General features: G+C 39.8%; 2 protein-coding genes across 4 annotated transcripts in view; one reads left to right on the top strand and one right to left on the bottom strand.

The window, feature by feature from the left end:
• G3BP2 (G3BP stress granule assembly factor 2) overlaps positions 1-690 on the bottom strand; it is a 78,682-nt gene extending 77,992 nt beyond the window's left edge. Inside the window, exon 1 of one of the 2 annotated variants that reach the window (XM_053217242.1) lies at positions 519-690. The gene's annotated coding sequence lies outside the window, so the exon portion shown is untranslated. The remainder of the gene's footprint in view (positions 1-518) is intronic. The other variant, XM_053217243.1, reaches the window with a different exon arrangement.
• A 175-nt stretch (positions 691-865) lies between these two features.
• Positions 866-18,347, top strand: part of USO1 (USO1 vesicle transport factor) — a 93,363-nt gene continuing 75,881 nt past the window's right edge. Inside the window, exon 1 of one of the 2 annotated variants that reach the window (XM_015079823.3) lies at positions 866-1,127. In XM_015079823.3, the coding sequence (XP_014935309.3) occupies positions 1,062-1,127 (66 nt within the window). In that variant the 5' untranslated portion in view covers positions 866-1,061. The remainder of the gene's footprint in view (positions 1,128-18,347) is intronic. The other variant, XM_015079830.3, reaches the window with a different exon arrangement.

Raw genomic sequence — 18,347 nt, 5'->3', positions numbered from 1 at the left:
AGTAAGCTAACTAGACCCTGCGCTTTTTAGCCTCAAGAAATTTACAAGACTACTCCAGAAGCATGTGTACCTACCTGGGCAATTTCATTTCGAAAGGGTCAGGGCATACCATTTTGAAAAAAATGATATTTTTCATGTTTAAAAAAAAACCGCTGAAAATGCAGACGCTGAGTTAGTAACAAAATGTTATGCTACTAGCTGCCAAACTGACACTACAGACCAATGTATTTTGTCTAACAAGCTAAATGCAGGGTTCAATCGGTTTGCACCTCACACTACTTGAAAATAGCGGCGTACCTGGTGTTAAGATCTAGGAATTCCTTTTAGAACAGGTTTGAAGAGCAAGAACTGAGAAATGCGCCCTCCAGTGGCAGTGGAATGAGGGGGCTCTACTACCCTTTTTACCACTAAACAAAGCCCTGTAAAGAAATGCAATTGGCGAGGATCAGAAGGCCACACGGCTCTTACTGCTAAAACACAAAACCAAACGAACCCTCCCAGGGGCCGGGACCCCTTACCTGTCACGTCGGCCGAAGTAAAATTTCACTTTCGACTCAACAAAATACGACCCCAGATTCGATAGCTTGCAGTAAATCCCCCTCGGCGACAACTAAACACCCGCAAGCCAAAACACGTACACTACTGGTGTCCTCTCCAGCCGGCAGGGCCAGGCTCCTACCACGTGGGTGGTTGGGGCCAGCAGTAGCGACCCGAGAAGGGCGGGAGTAGGAGGCGTGTCCCTGCCGAGGGAGGTGGGACCTGCGCAGTGGGCGGGTCTTGGGCGGATCCGAGCTACCGGCCTCCTTTTTCCTACTTTTCCCCTTTGCCTTCGCCCTTGGAGCCGCCACGTAATGCCACGTCCCCGCGCATGCGCATCTTGACTGGCGGCGGCGGCTGTTTCCGGGCTTAGCCGGGGCTGGAGCTGCCGCCGAGTAGGAGGCGGTGGTGGCAGCGGCCACAGAGTGCAGAGTGCGGGCTTGGGGGCCAGGCCCTGCCGAGGGCAGGGAAAGTTACCTTTTCTTTCCCGAAGGTGCCGATAGAGCCGGTGGCTGAGCGACAAGATGAATTTCCTCCGCGGGGTAATGGGGGGTCAGAGTGCCGGACCCCAGCACACAGAAGCCGAGACGGTGAGAGGAGCGCGACGGGTCCGGGACTTGGGAAGGGTTCGGGCAGGAACGGGACGGAGGACTCGGGGGCCTGGAGGTGACTTCCCGCGCGCCACCGTGGGCCGGGGGTCCACATGCCGCCTCTCCCTTTGCTGCCCTTTCTCTCCTGAAACCCCCGAGTTATTCCCTTACGCCCCAGCGCAGCCCCCACCGCGGCGTTTCGGCCCGGCTGACAGCAGCCGCGCCCCGAAGCTCTGCAGGCCTGGCGTGAAGGGTGGTCCTCGTGTGATGCCGCCCCGTCAGGGCTCGATCCTGGGCACAGGGGGCCCGACTTGTCTTGTACACCCCTCAGGGCCGTGGGCCCTTGACTCCTTTCCCCGGACCGAGAGGAACCTGAAGTCCTGCTTCCTCCGGCGCAGCCTGGAATGGGGCATGGGGGAAAACTGCAAGAAGATTTAAAACCCAGCTGTTGACGAGAGCAAGTGGCTAAGAATAAAACGATAGTTTGGGGGCACAAAGCCACCTGCTCCTGTCCCTTCAACTGGAGGAAGGTCGTTCTGCCAGGTGTTATTAGTTCAGACCTCGTTTTTCGGGTTCCTCCAACTATATGCCATTTGGGAAATACTCGATTGGACGTACAGGGATGTTTCGCGCTCAAACCGCTTTGGGACACATCCCCCGGCTTTCCCTTACACTCTCCCCATTCAGAAGTCTGAACTCTTGGTAACACGATTTGCAGCGTCACTTTACAGAATTGTTAGCCACTGAAAACAGTATTTGCTAGTTGGTTAAGTTTAGGATCAGCTTACTTTGAAGTTTGGTTGGTGTTATTAGAAGTGGGTGTGTGTGACACTTTTAAAATAAACTATGTGAGGGTAATTTTAGATCTGCAGAAAAGTGACAAAGGATGACATTTTAAAGGTAAACTTTGGATAGTATTCATGAACATAACTGGAATATCTGTGAACGTAGGTCCTGTGTTCGGTGTTACTGGGATCTTGAAGGATAATAATAGCTTTCATTTGTCAAGCTCTTACCTTGAGGTAGAGGCTTACCTTGAGGCTGAGCTCTTTGTAGTCCATATTCTCCTTCACTCTAACCACGCTGCAAGATAGATGATAGTATTTTCACTTTACAAATGAAGAAATGAGGTTTAGAGAGGTAAAGTAACTTGACCAAGGTCACACGGCTGGTAGTAGTAGAGCCAGGATTCAACCATGGTTTGCGTTAGTTCCTAGCCTAGGTTTTCTTGCTGATGCCCATATTTTTTATTTTTTTATTTTTTTAAGTTTATTTATTTTGAGAGAGAGAAAGAGCATGAGCAGGGGAGGGGCAGAGAGAGGAAGGGAGAGAGAATCCCAAGCAGGCTGTGAGGTGTCAGTACAGAGCTGGGTGTTGGGCTTGATCTCACCAACGGTGAGATCATGACCTGAGCCCAAATCAAGAGTCCAAGGCTTAACCAGCTGAGCCACCCAGGTGCCCATCCATATTTTAATACTTTCTTGGGAATTTTGGAAATTTATGTAATATTATTGAAATCAACCTCATAGATCTGGATTAGAGCTGTTTGAAGCAGAAGTTGAAAGCTAGTGAGTCTGGTTTTTTTTTTTTTTTTCATTTGAAAATCAGGAGATTTTGTACAATATTAGTGTGCACACACACATCCCTGATTTTGGCTTCTTTGTCTGCTCGCATGGCTACAAGGTCCCCAGGCTGCCCCGTTTATAAGACCATGCTCCCTCCAGATTACCAAAGTCACAGCCTACCTGTTGAGCTTTTGTTCATTTATTTTATGTCTGACATTTTTTGTTTGAGGCACCAAGTATGGCTTATTAGAGCTTGCTTTGGCATCAGACCTTGATTTGAATCCTTGCCTTCCACCCCTAATTTTATTGGACCAGGCAAGAGTTGGAGGATACCCTGCGTAACGGAAGGGAACCACCTGCCTGCTCTTATTGGTGTAAATGAGGATTAAATGAAATAAGAAATAGAGCCTGGCACTTAGTATAGTTTTTATTGCGTGTTTTTTTTTTTTTAACATTTATTTATTGAGAGACAGAGAGAGACAGAGCATGAGCGGGGGGAGGGGCAGAGAGAGAGAGGGAGACACAGAATCCGAAGCAGGCTCCAGGCTCTGAGCTGTCAGCACAGAGCCCGACTCGGGACTTGAACTCATGAACTGTGAGATCATGACCTGAACCGAAGTTCAGGTCCCCTGAACTTGTAGGAGCCCCTACAAACACCTTCAAAACTAGTGACCTATGACCCCCTTTATCTGTTGAATGAGATGGTAAACAAATTTTATGCACTGTGTAACTTGGAGTAAGCTATTAATTCTCTTCATAAATTACTTTTCCAATTTTGAGTATGCATACTCAAAGTTAGGCAAGAACAAGGGCTCTCACTTTCCTTTCAGTTTACATAAACAACATACACAAGTGATACTCAAGCTTCATTTGAAATCATGATGTAAAAATTATATTGTTCCATTCACTGGCAAGATCAGAGTTCTAGTCTCATACTGTACAACTTGCTTTAATGCTCTGTGCTTCAGTTTCCTAACTTGTAAAATGAGGGTGTTTAAGCTGGATGATCTGCAAAGGGCCTTCCAGCTTTAAAATTCTATACTCAGTTGTACACCACCTTTTCTACAGAAGTCATTGTGACAAGGCCAACTATTAAAAAAAAAGAAAAAGAAAAAGAAAAAACAGTCTTCCTCTAAAAAAAAAAACATGCAATTGAGGCACCTGGGTGGCTCAGTCGGTTAAGCATCCGACTTTGGCTCAGGTCATGATCTCGTGGTTTGTGGGTTCAAGCCCTGTGTCCGGCTCTATGCTGACAGCTCAGAGCCTGGAGCCTGCTTCAGGTTCTGTCTCCCTCTCTCTCCTCTCCTGCTCATGCTCTCTCAAAAATAATAAATGTTAAAAAATTTTTTAAAAAAACGTATTTGTGGAGCATCATAGAGTGAGTGGTACAATATTAAATATTTTAATTGGCGATTTGATCTGCCCTGGATATTTTAGTTGCCAGAGTTGGGAACCTCTAACTTCTACATAATTGTTTAATATTTTGTAATTTTTTCCATTTCTCTAAAATTAAGTTGTTTTCATTGTGGTTTTCCATCTTTTGTGCTTTTCTCCTCTTTTTCCCAGCAGAAAGCCTCTTTTCTTTGTCTCAAGTCTACCTGTCCTTTATTTTAATTTTATTATCTTGTTTTTTTTATTTTTTAATTTATTTTTAAAGAAGATTTAAACAGATTTTAATCTCTGCACCCAACGTGGGGCTCAGACTTACAACCCTGAGATCAAGAGTTGGATGCTCTACCAACTGAGCCAGTTAGACACCCCTAAAGTCTACCTGTCCTTTAAATCCACCCCTTTTCCCCCACCAAGCTGCAAATAATCTCTTTCCCCTCTGAACAATCTTCATATTTTAACTAGATTGTGCATTTCTTATGCTTTCTACCTTTCCCTACCATTTGTATATGTTTCACTCTTCTGGACTCTTAAAAATCTTTCGGGCAGAGTTCATACGTATTTTAATCTTTGTTTTTTCATAGTAGTAGATATTCGGTAAGTATTTGTTAAATGAATGAATTATAGTGTTATATGAAAGAAATCCCAGATCTATAATCATAGCAGCTTATGAATTGCTAGGTGGTAAAACAATACTTTTTAAAGACTGCTGGAATCAAAGTTCTGGAATGGTTGATGTTCATTTTGTCAAACTTTTTACTTAAGGGATTTTTCAAATTTACTGTGCCTTTAGTGCTTTCCTGCTTTCTCTTACTGAACTTAAATATCTTCTAAATGTGTTAGAGTTACATTATTGATTTAAAAAAAATTTTTTTAAGGTTTGTTTATTTATTTTGAGAGACAGAGAAAGTACAAGCACGGGAAGGCCAGAGAAAGAGGGAGACAGAGGAGAAAGAGGGAGCCAAGCAGGCTCCCCACTGACAGTGTGGAGCCGAATGCCGGGCTTGAACTCACATCTGATCTGAGACCAAGAGCCGGATGCTTAACCAACTGAGCCACCCAGGCACCCCATATTTTTGATTTTTTTAAAGATTTTATTTTTAGGTAATCTCTACACCCAACATGGGGCTTAAACTTACAACCCCAAGATCAAAAGTCGCATGCTTTATGACTGAGCCAGCCCGATGCCCCATTACTGATTTATAATACCTAATTCTTCATCCTCTCAGTTAAGAGTAACTTTTTTTTTTTTAAATAATCCCCAAGATATTATCCCAACTTTTCAAAGGGACTTTTTAAAAAAAATTTATTTATTTATTTATTTGGACAGAGGTGGGGGAAGGGACAGAGAGAGAAGGAGGGAGATTATCCCAAGCAGGCTCTGCTGTCAGCACAGAGCCCGATTGCAAGGCTCCATCTCACAGACTGAGATCATGAACTGAGCTGAAATCAAGAGCCCGTAGCCCAACCCACTGAGCCACCCAAGTGCCCCAAGAGTAACTTTTGATTGGTGTTAAGATGCTTTCTAGAGACATAGTGTTGTATCATAGGATAGTCAATAATTCTATAAAATTCTAAAAAATATTTTAAGTGTAGAATTTCATCCACATTAAACCTTTCATATTTTAGAGTCAAATACTTTTAAATTTGATTTCTTTTTTTTTTTTTTTTTTTTTACTTTAGAGACAGGCACTGATTTCTGGTGATTGAAGCCTCCTTAGTCTTGACATACTTTGCAGGGTACAAATAAACACTAATTATAGTAAAAGTCCTACTTATTTTTTTTTGAATGCTAACACATTTAATTTTCCATCTACTTTTCATGTAATAGCTTTTTTTGTTTTAAAGCTAGTTTCTTGAAAATCCCAAGAGAAATATTAACTGCATTTGATGATAAATCATAGGGGATTTTCTTTTCTCAAGTTGTATCCCAAGGCATAAAGGTTGCTTAAGTCCAGAAGAAGTATGTGGAATTATTGTACTGATAAAGTCATCTCTTTTTGTTTTTAATGTTTATTTATTTTGAGGGATGGGGGGAGGGTCAGAGACACAGGGAGAGAGAGAGAGAGAGAGAGAGAATCCCAAGCCAGGCTTCATGCTGTCAGCCTGAGCCTGACACAGGGTTTGATCTCACCAACTATGAGATCATGACCTGAGCCGGAATCAAGAGTTGTGTGCTCAACTGACTGAACCACCTATGTGCCCCAGGTCATCTCCTTTTAGATCAGATGTTGATCAGCTGGCTTAAAAAGCAAAAGGGCTAACAATGTAGAGACAGCTGTAGTTTCTTGTAATAAAAATTGTTGTTAAGGAATGTGTGTTTAAATTTAGACATAGTTTTGGTTTGGTCAAACATGTCTTATACCTCGTTACTATAAATGCATAGTCTAAAACTCCTGTTTGGATTCAAGTTTCATATTAATAACGAAGTCAGTGTCATCACTGATACGTGTTTTCTCTCTTGGTTCTCTTGCAATAACAATGTCAAAGAAAACCATAATAATGATTTGTGTTTTGATCACTTCTATCCAACCAAAGATGTCTCATATTCTTTTTAAGTAGTGTCTGTTGAAAACTATATGGATTTTTTAAAGGTTATTATGTAGATTATTAAGGGAAATTAAAAAAAAACCTAGAATTGTTTAAATATTACACACCCTACCAGTAGCAAGGTATGTTTCAAAAAACATGAGTAGATGTACTTAAATTTGTTATCAAGAAGTATGTTGGGTGATGATCAGAAACAAAACAAAAAGCCTAATATTGATGCAAGGTTTATTAATAAGCAGTTTTCAAATATATTCAACATGTAGGTATAAAGTAAGTTGTGTTTATGAATTTTATTAGACCAGATCCTTTTTTTTCTCTGGAAACCTTATAGATCTGAGTGTTCTGAAGAACATACTTTGGGAAAACTTGTCCTAGAGGATATATTTTTAAAAAGAATACTGCATTTTAAGGGGTGCCTAGGTGGCTCAGTCGGTTAAGCGTCCGACTTTGGCTCAGGTCATGATCTCACGGTTCATGGGTTCGAGCCCTGCGTCGGACTGTGTGCTGACAGCTCAGAGCCTGGAGCCTGCTTCAGATTCTGTCTCCCTCCCTCTCTGCCCCTCCCCCACTCACACTCTGTCCCTCTCTCTGAAAAGTAAACATTAACCAAAAAAAAAATTTTTTAAGTCTTTTACTATTGTCAGTTTTATGCAGCTCATGAAGTGTTGCCAATTTAAATACCTAAAAGATTGGGGTGCCTGGGTAGCGTAGTCAGTTAAAGCATCAGACTTTGGCTCAGGTCATGATCTCGTGATTCATGGGTTCGAGCCCCACGTTGGCTCTGCTGACAGCTGAGAACCTGGATCCTGCTTCAGATTCTGTGTCTCCCTCTCTCTCTCTCTCTGCCACTTCCCGGCTCATGCTATCTCGCTCGCTCTCTCTCTTTCTCTCTCAAAAATAAACAGACATTAATAAATAAATAAAAGGTAAAATAAGTCCTGGTGCTTTGTGGTTTGAGAACTAATTGTAATCACTCTTGAATCTGATTATCGTTTAGGAGAGAATTTGAAATTTTCTTATGTAAATTTGCTGATAGCAAATACCATTTTGCTCTCTTTATGTATTCACATTTTATTTATACTGCATTGGTTTTTTTTTGTCTGTTGTGGATATCCTAGAAAAGGCCTGCTTATATTTTTATACCTCAGGCAGAAATGCTATAAACATTTTTGTATAAAAAATTACCTTTAATTTGAAAGCTGGTGGTGTTAAGACTTTGAGATGCTAACCTTTGTGATAGGTTAATTGGTAGACAAGTTTCATAATGATGCCTTGCTTGGAAAAAATGTTCTTTTGGAAAGCATTGTTCTTTTCTTAGAGAAAACATGGAGAATAAATGAAGCAGTATATTAGCTTGGCTGACTTACTGGTAATTGTAATGGAAATTGATTGTATTAGATTCATTGGATTTATTTGCAAAGAGACTGGTGTTTGACTTTGTAATGTTCCCACATCTTTTTTTAGATCATAATAATTTAGGTCATCTGAAGATAGGACTGACCTTTGCTTTTTTTTTTTTTTTTTTCTTCATAAAACCTCTTAGTTGTAGAGTTCAATTTAAAATAAATTTCTGGTTCTTGGGGCACTTGGGTGGCTCAGTCGGTTGAGCATCCAACTTCGGCTCAGGTCATGATCTCATGGTTTGTGAGTTCAAGCCCTGTATCAGGCTCTGTGCTGACAGCTCAGAGCCTGAAGCCTGCTTCGGATTCTGTGTCTCCTCCTGCTCTCTCTGTCCCTCCCCTGCTTACACTCTTTCTCCCTCTCTCTCTCTCTCCAAAAATAAATAAACAATAAAAAATATTTAAAATAAATTTCTGGTTCTTTTTGTGCTCTGAAACACTAATTTTTTTTAATTTTTAAAATTCTTTATTTTTGAGAAAGAGAAAGACACAGAGTGTGAGAGGGGGAGGGTCAGAGAGAGGGAGACACAGAATCCGAAGCAGGCTCCAGGCTCTGAGCTGTCAGCACAGAGCCCAACACTGGGCTTGAACTTGTGAACCACGAGATCATGGCCTGAGCTGAAGTAGGACGCTTAACCAACTGAGCCAGCCAGGCGCCCCGAAACACTAGTATTTTTTGTTTGTTTGTTTGATTAAAACACTGTAAATGAATTGATTATTGGTTAACATGAATTATTTTAGTCCTGCAGTAAATAGTCATGGTTAGGGAAGTTCTCTCCAGGGAAGCTATAACTACGTTTTAAACTTCTTGGAGGCAGTTATATGATCAAATAAGTTGGTATTAGATGTTTGATAAATATTTATTGAATAACTGGTTGAATGAGATTTTTTATTTTATTGTTATTATTATTTTTTAAATTTTTTTAATGTTTATTTTTGAGACAGAGAGAGACAGAGCATGAACAGGGGAGGGTCAGAGAGAGGGAGACACAGAATCTGAAACAGGCTCCAGGCTCTGAGCCATCAGCACAGAGCCCAACGCGGGGCTCGAACTCACGGACCGCGAGATCGTGACCTGAGCCGAAGTCGGCCGCTCAACCGACTGAGCCACCCAGGTGCCCCTATTATTATTTTTTTTAATGTTTATTTTTGAGAGAGAGAGAGCACAAGCTGGGGATGGGCAGAAAGAGAGGGGACAGAGGATCCGAAGGGGGCTCCGCACTGACAGCAGCGAGCCTGATGCGCAGCCAGAACCACAGCCAGAACCATGAGATCATGACCTGAGGCAAAGTCAGACACTTAACTGACTGAGCTATCTGTGCTTCCCTGAATTAGATTTTTTAAATTGGCATTCCTGTCCTTCATATTTGTATGTCAGTTAAATAGTTACTGAATACTAAAAAAATATATGGGTTTCCCCTAGGAATTGTCAGAAAATACTGCAAACTGCATTATGGCAGTGTCTTTAAATTGTACTTTCAGCATGCTGGTTTTTTTTTTTTCAAGTTTATTTTGAGAGAGAGCATACTACACACCATTGTGCACAAGTCGGGGAGAGGCAGAGAGAGAGAGGGAGAGAGAGAATCCTAATCAGGCTTGAGCTATCAGTACAGAGCCCAACAGGGGGCTCCATCTCATGAAATGTGAGATCATGACCTGAGCTGAAATCAGGAGTCAGATGCTTATCCGTCTGAGCCATCCAGGCACCCCAGCATACTAGTTTTATGCCACTTGCCTTTTTCCCCTTTTACTTTTCAGTGGCTTTTCATTTTCATGTTTCTCATCGCACTTTCTTCTTTCCTAGTCACTCCCATCACATTGCTGCTTTTTTGGTCTCCTTTGTTTATCTCTGAATAAAAGTAAATGGCACTATTGGTTAGCAAAGTAAACAAATATTAAATTCAGATTATTAGGTTATCATTCTGATTATGCTCAATTTACCAATTGTTAGTGGGATTATTTGCCCTTTTCAGTTTTGTCTTGGTAAGTGGAATTGTGAATCTCAGTTGACAATTACTAAAAATGATGAAGAGTTCTGATACATAATCACCTGCATGAGTTACATTATCTTACGCATACTCTCTTTTTCATTAGCTTTTTAATTTTTTATTACACAAAATGGCAAACAATACTAGTAAAGTTTAAGGCCTGCTTGACTACCATCTCCAATTTCGTACTCTTTCCAGAAATAACCATGATTCTTAATGTGATATAAATCCTTCCAGAGTTTTATGAATAGTTATACATTTATACAATATAAAATTATATATTGTATGATCATATTTATCCTTTTTTTCATAAATGATATACCATTTATAGTGTTTTGCAGCTTACATTTTTAATTGGTTGATAGGTCTTAGGGATCTTTGCATGTTAAAACACAAAGCTACTTTATTAGAATTATTTAAAATACCAGATTTCCAGTTACTTTGTTAACTACACTATACTGAGGCTATAAAAGCATCTTGATAACAGGATACATGTCCATTTATTTTGAGAGAGACAGAGAAAGGGAGAGCACATGCAAGCAGGGACGGGACAGAGAGAGGGAGAGAGAATCTCAATCAAGCTCTGTGCTGTCAGCGCAAAGCCTGACTTGGGGCTCCGTCTCGCGAGCCATGAGCCATGAGATCATGACCTGAGGAAAGCCAAGAGTCAGATGCTTAACCAATTGAGCCACCCAGGTGCCAGGATACATGTCTAGTTCATCACTGTATTTATCGCTCAGAGCACCTAATACTTAGCATAATATAAATTGAAGAACTATTGTCTTTTGCGTTTTTCCTTATTACCCCTTTCCGGTCTTTCTAAATAAAATTAACTCAGGGTTAAATTTTATCCAATATACATCCAATATGTGTATATATACATGTATAGATATATGTGTATATATATGTATATACATGTATATATATGTACGTATACATATATACATATATAAACATATCTATACATATATATGTACATATACATATGTGTATACGTACATATATCTATACATGTATATATATATTTTTTTTTTAGAACTGTGTTTTGTTAATATATAGTATTCTGTGGTTTAATACAAGAGTCACAAACTCAAATCCCAATAGTGTCAGTTGGGTAACATCACTGTTCATTCCAGCAGGTCAGGTTAAAGGAGAGCAGAGGTCTGGCTGAAACTGGAGCCTGTGTATCCTGACTTGAGAGCATAGATAGTGCTCAACCCCAGCCAGTTGGTGCCTCCAGAAATGCAGGCTCAGAGAGCCAATTTAATGTAATGGTTAAGCACTCAACCTGCTTCACTTTGAATCCTGTCCAACTCCTTACTAGTTTTCTGAACTTGGATTTACCCACCGTACCTCAGTTTCCTCATCTCTAAAGTGTGGATAATAATAGTGCCTGTTGTATAGCGTTTTTATGTAGATAAATGAATTTTAAATACATAGATCTTTAGCAAAGACTGGCACATACTAAATGCTGTACATTGCCATATAATAACAGTTCTGAGATGCACATTAGCATGCAAACATCTCTGAAATCACCTTGCATCATGTAATTATAATTGGCAATATTTCTCTTTGCTTGGTGTTACATTAAAAAATGGTGGATCTTGTGGCCCAGTTGCTAGAATATGCAACTCTTGATCTGGGGGGTCATGAGTTCGAGCCCCACATTGAGCATAGAGATTACTTTCAAAAATGGTGGATCTTATAATTGATGGCTTCTTAGATTGTGTGAAATACAGTATTAGCTATCATTAGCTATCAGGCTGATTTTCCTCCAGAAAAGGTGGAAATATGGATTTCTATATAAAATCTTTCAATTTTTAGATACTGGCTTAAAACTTACCTTAAATACTGTGTAGGCCAAATAGATCTTTCAGATAGTATACAAAACAAATGTGTTATTACTTACTATGAAAGGTTAAGTATTTTTAACTTACTCTTTTATTTTTATTTTTTTCAATGTTTCTTTTTATTTTTGAGAGAGAGAGACATAGAGTGCGCGCAGGAGAGGGGCAGAGAGAGAGGGAAATACAGAATCTGAAGCAGGCTCTAGGCTCTGAGCGGTCAGCACAGAGCCTGATGCAGGGCTCGAACTCACAAACAGTAAGCTCATGACTCGAGCCAAAGTCAGACGCTTAACCAACCTGAGTCACCCAGGCGCCCTGAGTATTTTTAACTTATTCTAAGTGTTGAGTATTAAGTAGCCTTAGAGTTTATCCTTTATTCTTCCATCTTGCAGATGATGAACCTGACTTAGATTATATTTAAGGTACAGTCAATCCTTGTTATTCATCTATTCCATATTTGCAAATTCATCTATGCTAAGATTTCTTTGTAACTCCAATATCAGTACATCTAGTCCTTGCAGGTTGTTTGTGGACATGTGCAGGGTAGTGAAAAATTTGAGTCACCTGATCTGTGTGTCCCCAGTTGAGGTCAAACAAGGAGATACTCTGCCTTCTTGTTTCAACTCTCATATTAAACCAGTGTCCTTTTCACAGCCTATTTAGTGTCATGTTTTTTGCATTTTTGTGCTTCTTGTTGGTGATTTTGCTGTTAAAAATGACCCCACATGTAGTGCTAAAGTGCTGTCTAGTGTTCCTAAAGCACAAAAAGGCTGTGGTGTTTTCACAGAGAAAATATGTGTGTTATAAAAGCTTCCTTCAGGCATGAGTAATAGTGCCGGTGACTGTGAGTTCAGTGTTAATGAATCAAGGACATGTATTGAAAAAGATATCTTTAAAGAAATATACATAAAACAAGGTTATGTATTGGATTGATTGGGGAAAATGTGACCACAGGCTCACAGGAACCTAGCACTGTATTTCTCTGAGATGCAAAGGTTCAGTATCTGCTAATTCATTGTCTGTGGTCACTTACAGAACATAACTACTGTGGCTAACAAGAATCAACTGTATTCAGAAAGTAGATAAACAGTGAGTCAGTCAGGTGCTATGTTAGAGCACATAAGAGAATAAAAGCAAGGTCTAATAAATTCTGGAAATTCCTTTAAATTTTTCTGGTTAGTTATTGAAGCAATAGTGAAAACATGCTTATTGTAAATAATTCATATCACTATGTAGTCTAAAATTTCCCCTTTCTTCTTCCTGTCACAATCTCATTTCCCATTGCCAAGGGTAATTGCTAATGAAGTTTGGCATACATCCTTCCAGAATATTTTCTTTGCAGTTACCAATATGTTTATGATACAAATGAGTTTTTTTTTTTTTTTATAAGAGTGGCATATGGGGTACCTGGTGACTCAGTTAAGCATCTGGCTCTTGACTTCAACTCAGGTCATGATCTCATGGTTCATGAGTTCGAACCCTGCATTAGGCTTGTGCTGACAGTGCAGAGCCTGCTTGGGATTCTCTCTCTCCCTCTCTCTCTTCCCCTCCATTGTCATAGCTTTCTTTCTCAAAATAAATAAACCAAAAAAAAAAAAAAAAAAAAGAGTGGCAGAGTTAATTAAAAATTTAATAGTAGATGAGGCACCTGGGTGGCTCAGTTGGTTGAGCATCCAACTTTGAGTCAGGTCATGATCTCATGGTTCGTGAGTTTGAGCCCCACATCAGGCTCATTACTGTCAGCACAGAACCCATTTTGGATCCCCTGTACCCCCCCTCTCTCTGCCCCTCCGCCACTTGCACTCTCTCAGAAATAAACATTAAAAATATGTATATTAGAAAATTTAATAGTAGATACTAGAATTTTTTCTATTCACTAATCAGTAAACATAGATTCCCATAGAGTTTAAAAAATATTTACAGGGGCGCCTGGGTGGCTCACTCAGTTAAGCGGCCGACTTCAGCTCAGGTCATGATCTCACAGTTCATGAGTTCGAGCCTTGTGTTGGGCTCTGTGCTGACAGCTCAGAGCCTGGAGCCTGCTTCTGATTCTGTGTCTCCCTCTCTCTCTGTTCCTCCCCCGTTCACAGTCTGTCTCTCTCTCAAAAATAAATTAAGATGAAAAAAAAGTAAAAAATAAATAAAATAAAAAATATTTACAAATTTCTTTGTTTCAGGCAAATAGGCTGAAGTATCTTCTTTTGTTGTTACCAGTTTTCCGTTCTGTAACCTCACATGTCTTGTCTGTATTTATATTTCTCTTTATTCAGGCAGTGAAATTCTGGGAAGGTTACTTGTTTCAAGGGTACAGAATGGTTTATCTGAAATGTTGTGCTTTATAGTCTACTGAGATAATGACTATTTTGGTAAAAAGTCTAGGTATAAACATTTCTGACTTTTTAACAAAGTAGACTTGATTACCTTCTTCTGTATTAGATCAATAATGGCAGCAAAATGTTAATTAAGGAGAAAATGGTATTAAAATATGTGGGATTTAAACCTTTCACTCCCTTTCCAACTCTCCCATCATGTTGATGAGAGTGTTGAAGATTCAGACAAGAGTTTGTGACTTTAAATACCCAGTATAATTATGAATTTTGCTTTAAAATTTTTTTAGATTTATTTATTTTGAGACAGAGACAGAGAGAGAGATCGCAATGTTGGGGCAGAGAGAGAGAGAGAGAGAGAGAGAGAGAGAGAGAGAATCCCAAGCAGGCTCTGCACTGTCTGCACTGAGCCTGACGTGGGGTTTGAACTCACGTACTGTGAGATCATGGCCTGAGCTGAAACCAAGAGTTGGACGCTCAACCAACTGAGCCACCCAGGCACCCCTTATGACTTTTGCTTTAAACAAGTTGGCTTCCTTGTTTGGTTTCTGAGATAGTGAGTGAGTTGCTAGTAACAAAGTCTCTCACCTCAGGATCCCATTTGGGACACTGAATACATTTATCCTTTAAAACACTGCCTTTTCCTTATGGTAATATGCTCATTCACTCTGCTTCCCTACTTTTCCACCTGCTTTGTTGTTGTTACTCATTACCCACACTTCTGGCTATATCCAAACCAGTGCTTAACTTGGGGCCCTCTGACCAACTAGGCTATGTAAAGTCGTACTCTCCACCTAATCTATCTCATTTCCCTAATTATTCCCCTTGTCATACTTCTCACTTTCTCTCTTTATCTTAATTATTTTTAATTTGTGATCTCCTTGCCATTATCATTTCATTAGAATAGGTACCTTCTACAGTGGCTCACTGCTATTCCCCCAGAATAAAATTTTGCAGTGCTTTGCAAAATGTTAAACACTTTACTAATATTTCTCTGTCTGTGGTGAAAGACCAGTTGCTTTAGTTTTATTTTTTTAATTTCCAATTAATCACAGACCAACACCTCTATAAAATACAATAAAAATGAGTTGCTGGGAAGATGGAGTGACAGTACACATAGACACACTCGTGTGCGTAAAAATGTTAAGCCCTATTTTTTTTTATATAGCCGTACAATTATCCAGTTGTAGAAGTTTCTAAATGTGTGGTCCCAGTTTCAGAACTTACCTTGTCACAGACCACTGCTTTCTGGTTGCACTGATCACAGCCCCCATGGGGGTAGCAGCACTCTGATATTTGTTGAATGAATGGATGAACCACCACTTAGGATTATGGTACTGAATTCTTCAGATATATTGCTCCTTTGACCTTTATTCTTGCCAAAACCCAGAGTGTTTGCTGAGATATAGAAGAATGATTGCTGGTTCATGATTTCAAACTTCAGCTAGCTTTATTTATTTATTTATTTATTTATTTATTTATTTTTAACTTTTTTTTTAACTTTTTTTTTTTTTTTTTTGAGACAGAGACAGAGCATGAATGGGGGAGGGGCAGAGAGAGAGGGAGACACAGAATCGGAAGCAGGCTCCAGGCTCTGAGCCATCAGCCCAGAGCCCGACGCGGGGCTCGAACTCACGGACCGCGAGATCGTGACCTGAGCTGAAGTCGGCCGCTTAACTGACTGAGCCACCCAGGCGCCCCAGACTTCAGCTAGCTTTAATCACTGCTGCTTTTTTGATTTTTTAATTGTATCTTTTAAAAAACAATATTTGACCATATGTTTGTTTAAGGAAAAGCTGTAGAAGTTGAATCCCAAACAGTGGTTGTCCCAGACATTTTATTCTTTAGAGCCCCCAGCCTCTTAAATTCAGTTCTTTCAATTATTCTTTTGCCTTGTTTATCCCTTCAGCCCTTGGCCCATTACCACCACCCTAATACGTTTTTTTCTTAACCTTATTCCTTGTGTATTATAATGAGCTGACATTTTTTTTTTTCTCTCTTTTTCCACTCCAGTTTGTCCTTATCTCAGCCAGGTTAATTCTGAAAGAGTGAGTATATTAATTTTTGTAGTTTTTCTGAAGTACTTATACGGTACTGATTTTTTTTTTTTAACTTGGTAGCTGCTGCCTTCCCCCCACCCCCCCACCCCCCATAGCTTCTGATTATAGCTTTCCCAAAGTAAAGAGTAAAGCTCAAACTCCCTTAGAACAAGGGACAACCCTGGCTGACCAACCCTGGCTGACCAGTTAAGTCAAAGGCTTCTCAGGGTCCTTTAGTGAGCTATAGTGCAAGTAAAACCTATTCATAGAAACTGTATTTCAGTCTCCCCCTATAAAGTCCTGCAGTCCATGTAGTTTGCAACAGTAACTCAGATTCACATTTTTCTGCATAGGATGCAATATAAGCTATGAGAGGGTGGGCTTTGGAGTGAGACATCTACAGCTTGGGTAGAAAGAATCTGGACTGTGCCACCAAACTGCCAGTGTATTTTGAGATGTATTGTTTTGTTTCTGAGCCTTAGTTTCTTCTGTAAAATAAGTACTAAGAATGCATGGGCCAGAATATAGTCACCGTCTATGCCTGGATGCAAGGAAGACTTAGAAAGTAGTCTATGTAGATAGACATCTATGTGCCCAGCTAAAACACAGAGGATTCTAATAACTGAAAGGAGGAAATGGAAAGTGAGGCAGTTATGCTGCATTGAATTGGTTTTTCAAGTAAGGAATAAATGGCATAATGGTCTGTGAGATCTACAATTTCTGAATATAACTTAAACATTCTTGTGCTACAAAATTTTTGCTTCGTAACTATCAACTGAAAAATATAGACAGTGTTTGGCCTAAAACATGGCTAAATCTTTGTAAGGTTTGGAACACATATATTTTCCTTTCATTTGGTTTCAGTGGTTGGTAAAGAGTAGCAATGTAGCACTTTATTATAGAGAGATGACTTATTCAGAAACTTCAACCATCTGGAATATTATCAGGAGGTAATAGGCTTTCGTATAGCAAAATTGGAAGTTGCAACGTCCGTGTACTCAATCTTGATCTTAAGCCTGAATGATTTTTTGTTATAGAAGAATTGTATTTGGGCACCTGAGTGGCTTGATCGGTTAAGGTGTCCGACTTCGACTCAGGTCATGGTCTCCTGGTTGGTGGGTTCGAGCCCCGCATCAGGCTCTGTGCTGGCAGCTCAGAGCCTGCAGCTTGCTTTGGATTCTGTGTCTCCCCCTCTTTCTGTCCCCCCCATTGGCTCTCTGTCTGTCTCTCTCAAAAATAAATAAACATATAAAAAATTTTTTAAGAAAAATTGTACTAGTATCTAACTTAATTAATCAAATTTCTCAGTTGCAAATTAAAATCTGCAAAATTGAATGGTCTGTTAAAAACATATATGATGGAAGTGACAGCCAAAAGCCTGATAGGATAGAAGAATACAAAAAAAGTCATAAGCTTGGTAACAATAAAGTTTGTTAATAATATTTATTGAATATTTGTAAGTGCCAGGTACTAGGCAAAACCTTTTATGTTCATTACTTTATTTAAAACCTAAGACGTTGGTCTTATGTATATCTTGGAGAGTACTTAGGTTTAAGTGCTAAGAAAGCTTATAATTATGTGTGTTGTTTAAGAAGACAGAGAAGCTGGTAATTAATTTTAGATTACTATCAGAAAAAGCTAAAATGAAAAGACCAGTTTGGTCCCTGACAGAAGGTATCGGAAATAACTCAGTCTAATGCTTCTAAATAAGTTGTTCTTATATTCACGTTGATTCTCATTGGCTTGCACTATGGTTGACTGCTTTGAGTTCATCTTTAAGTTGCTAGAGAGAAAGTTCTGATTAAAATCCCCAATTTGGAAGAATATGTACTTGCTGTAAAAATCCAGGTTTAATCAGTCAGAAGCATGCTTATATTGTTAAAAATAGTCTTGATAGAGGGGCGCCTGTGTGGCTCAGTCGGTTAAGTGTCTGACTTCATCCCAGGTCATGATCTCACAGTTCGTGAGTTTGAGCCCTGTGTTGGGCTCTGAGCTGACAGCTCGGAGCCTGGAGCCTACTTCAGACTGTGTCTTCCTCTCTGTCTCTCTCTGCCCCTCCCCTGCTCACGCTCTGTCTCTCTTTCTCTCAAAAATAAACAAACATTAAAAAAAAAT

Source organism: Acinonyx jubatus, chromosome B1 (genome assembly GCF_027475565.1).
Source record: "Acinonyx jubatus isolate Ajub_Pintada_27869175 chromosome B1, VMU_Ajub_asm_v1.0, whole genome shotgun sequence".
Taxonomy (NCBI): domain Eukaryota; kingdom Metazoa; phylum Chordata; class Mammalia; order Carnivora; family Felidae; genus Acinonyx; species Acinonyx jubatus.
This window is presented reverse-complemented; position numbering and strand designations above follow the sequence as displayed.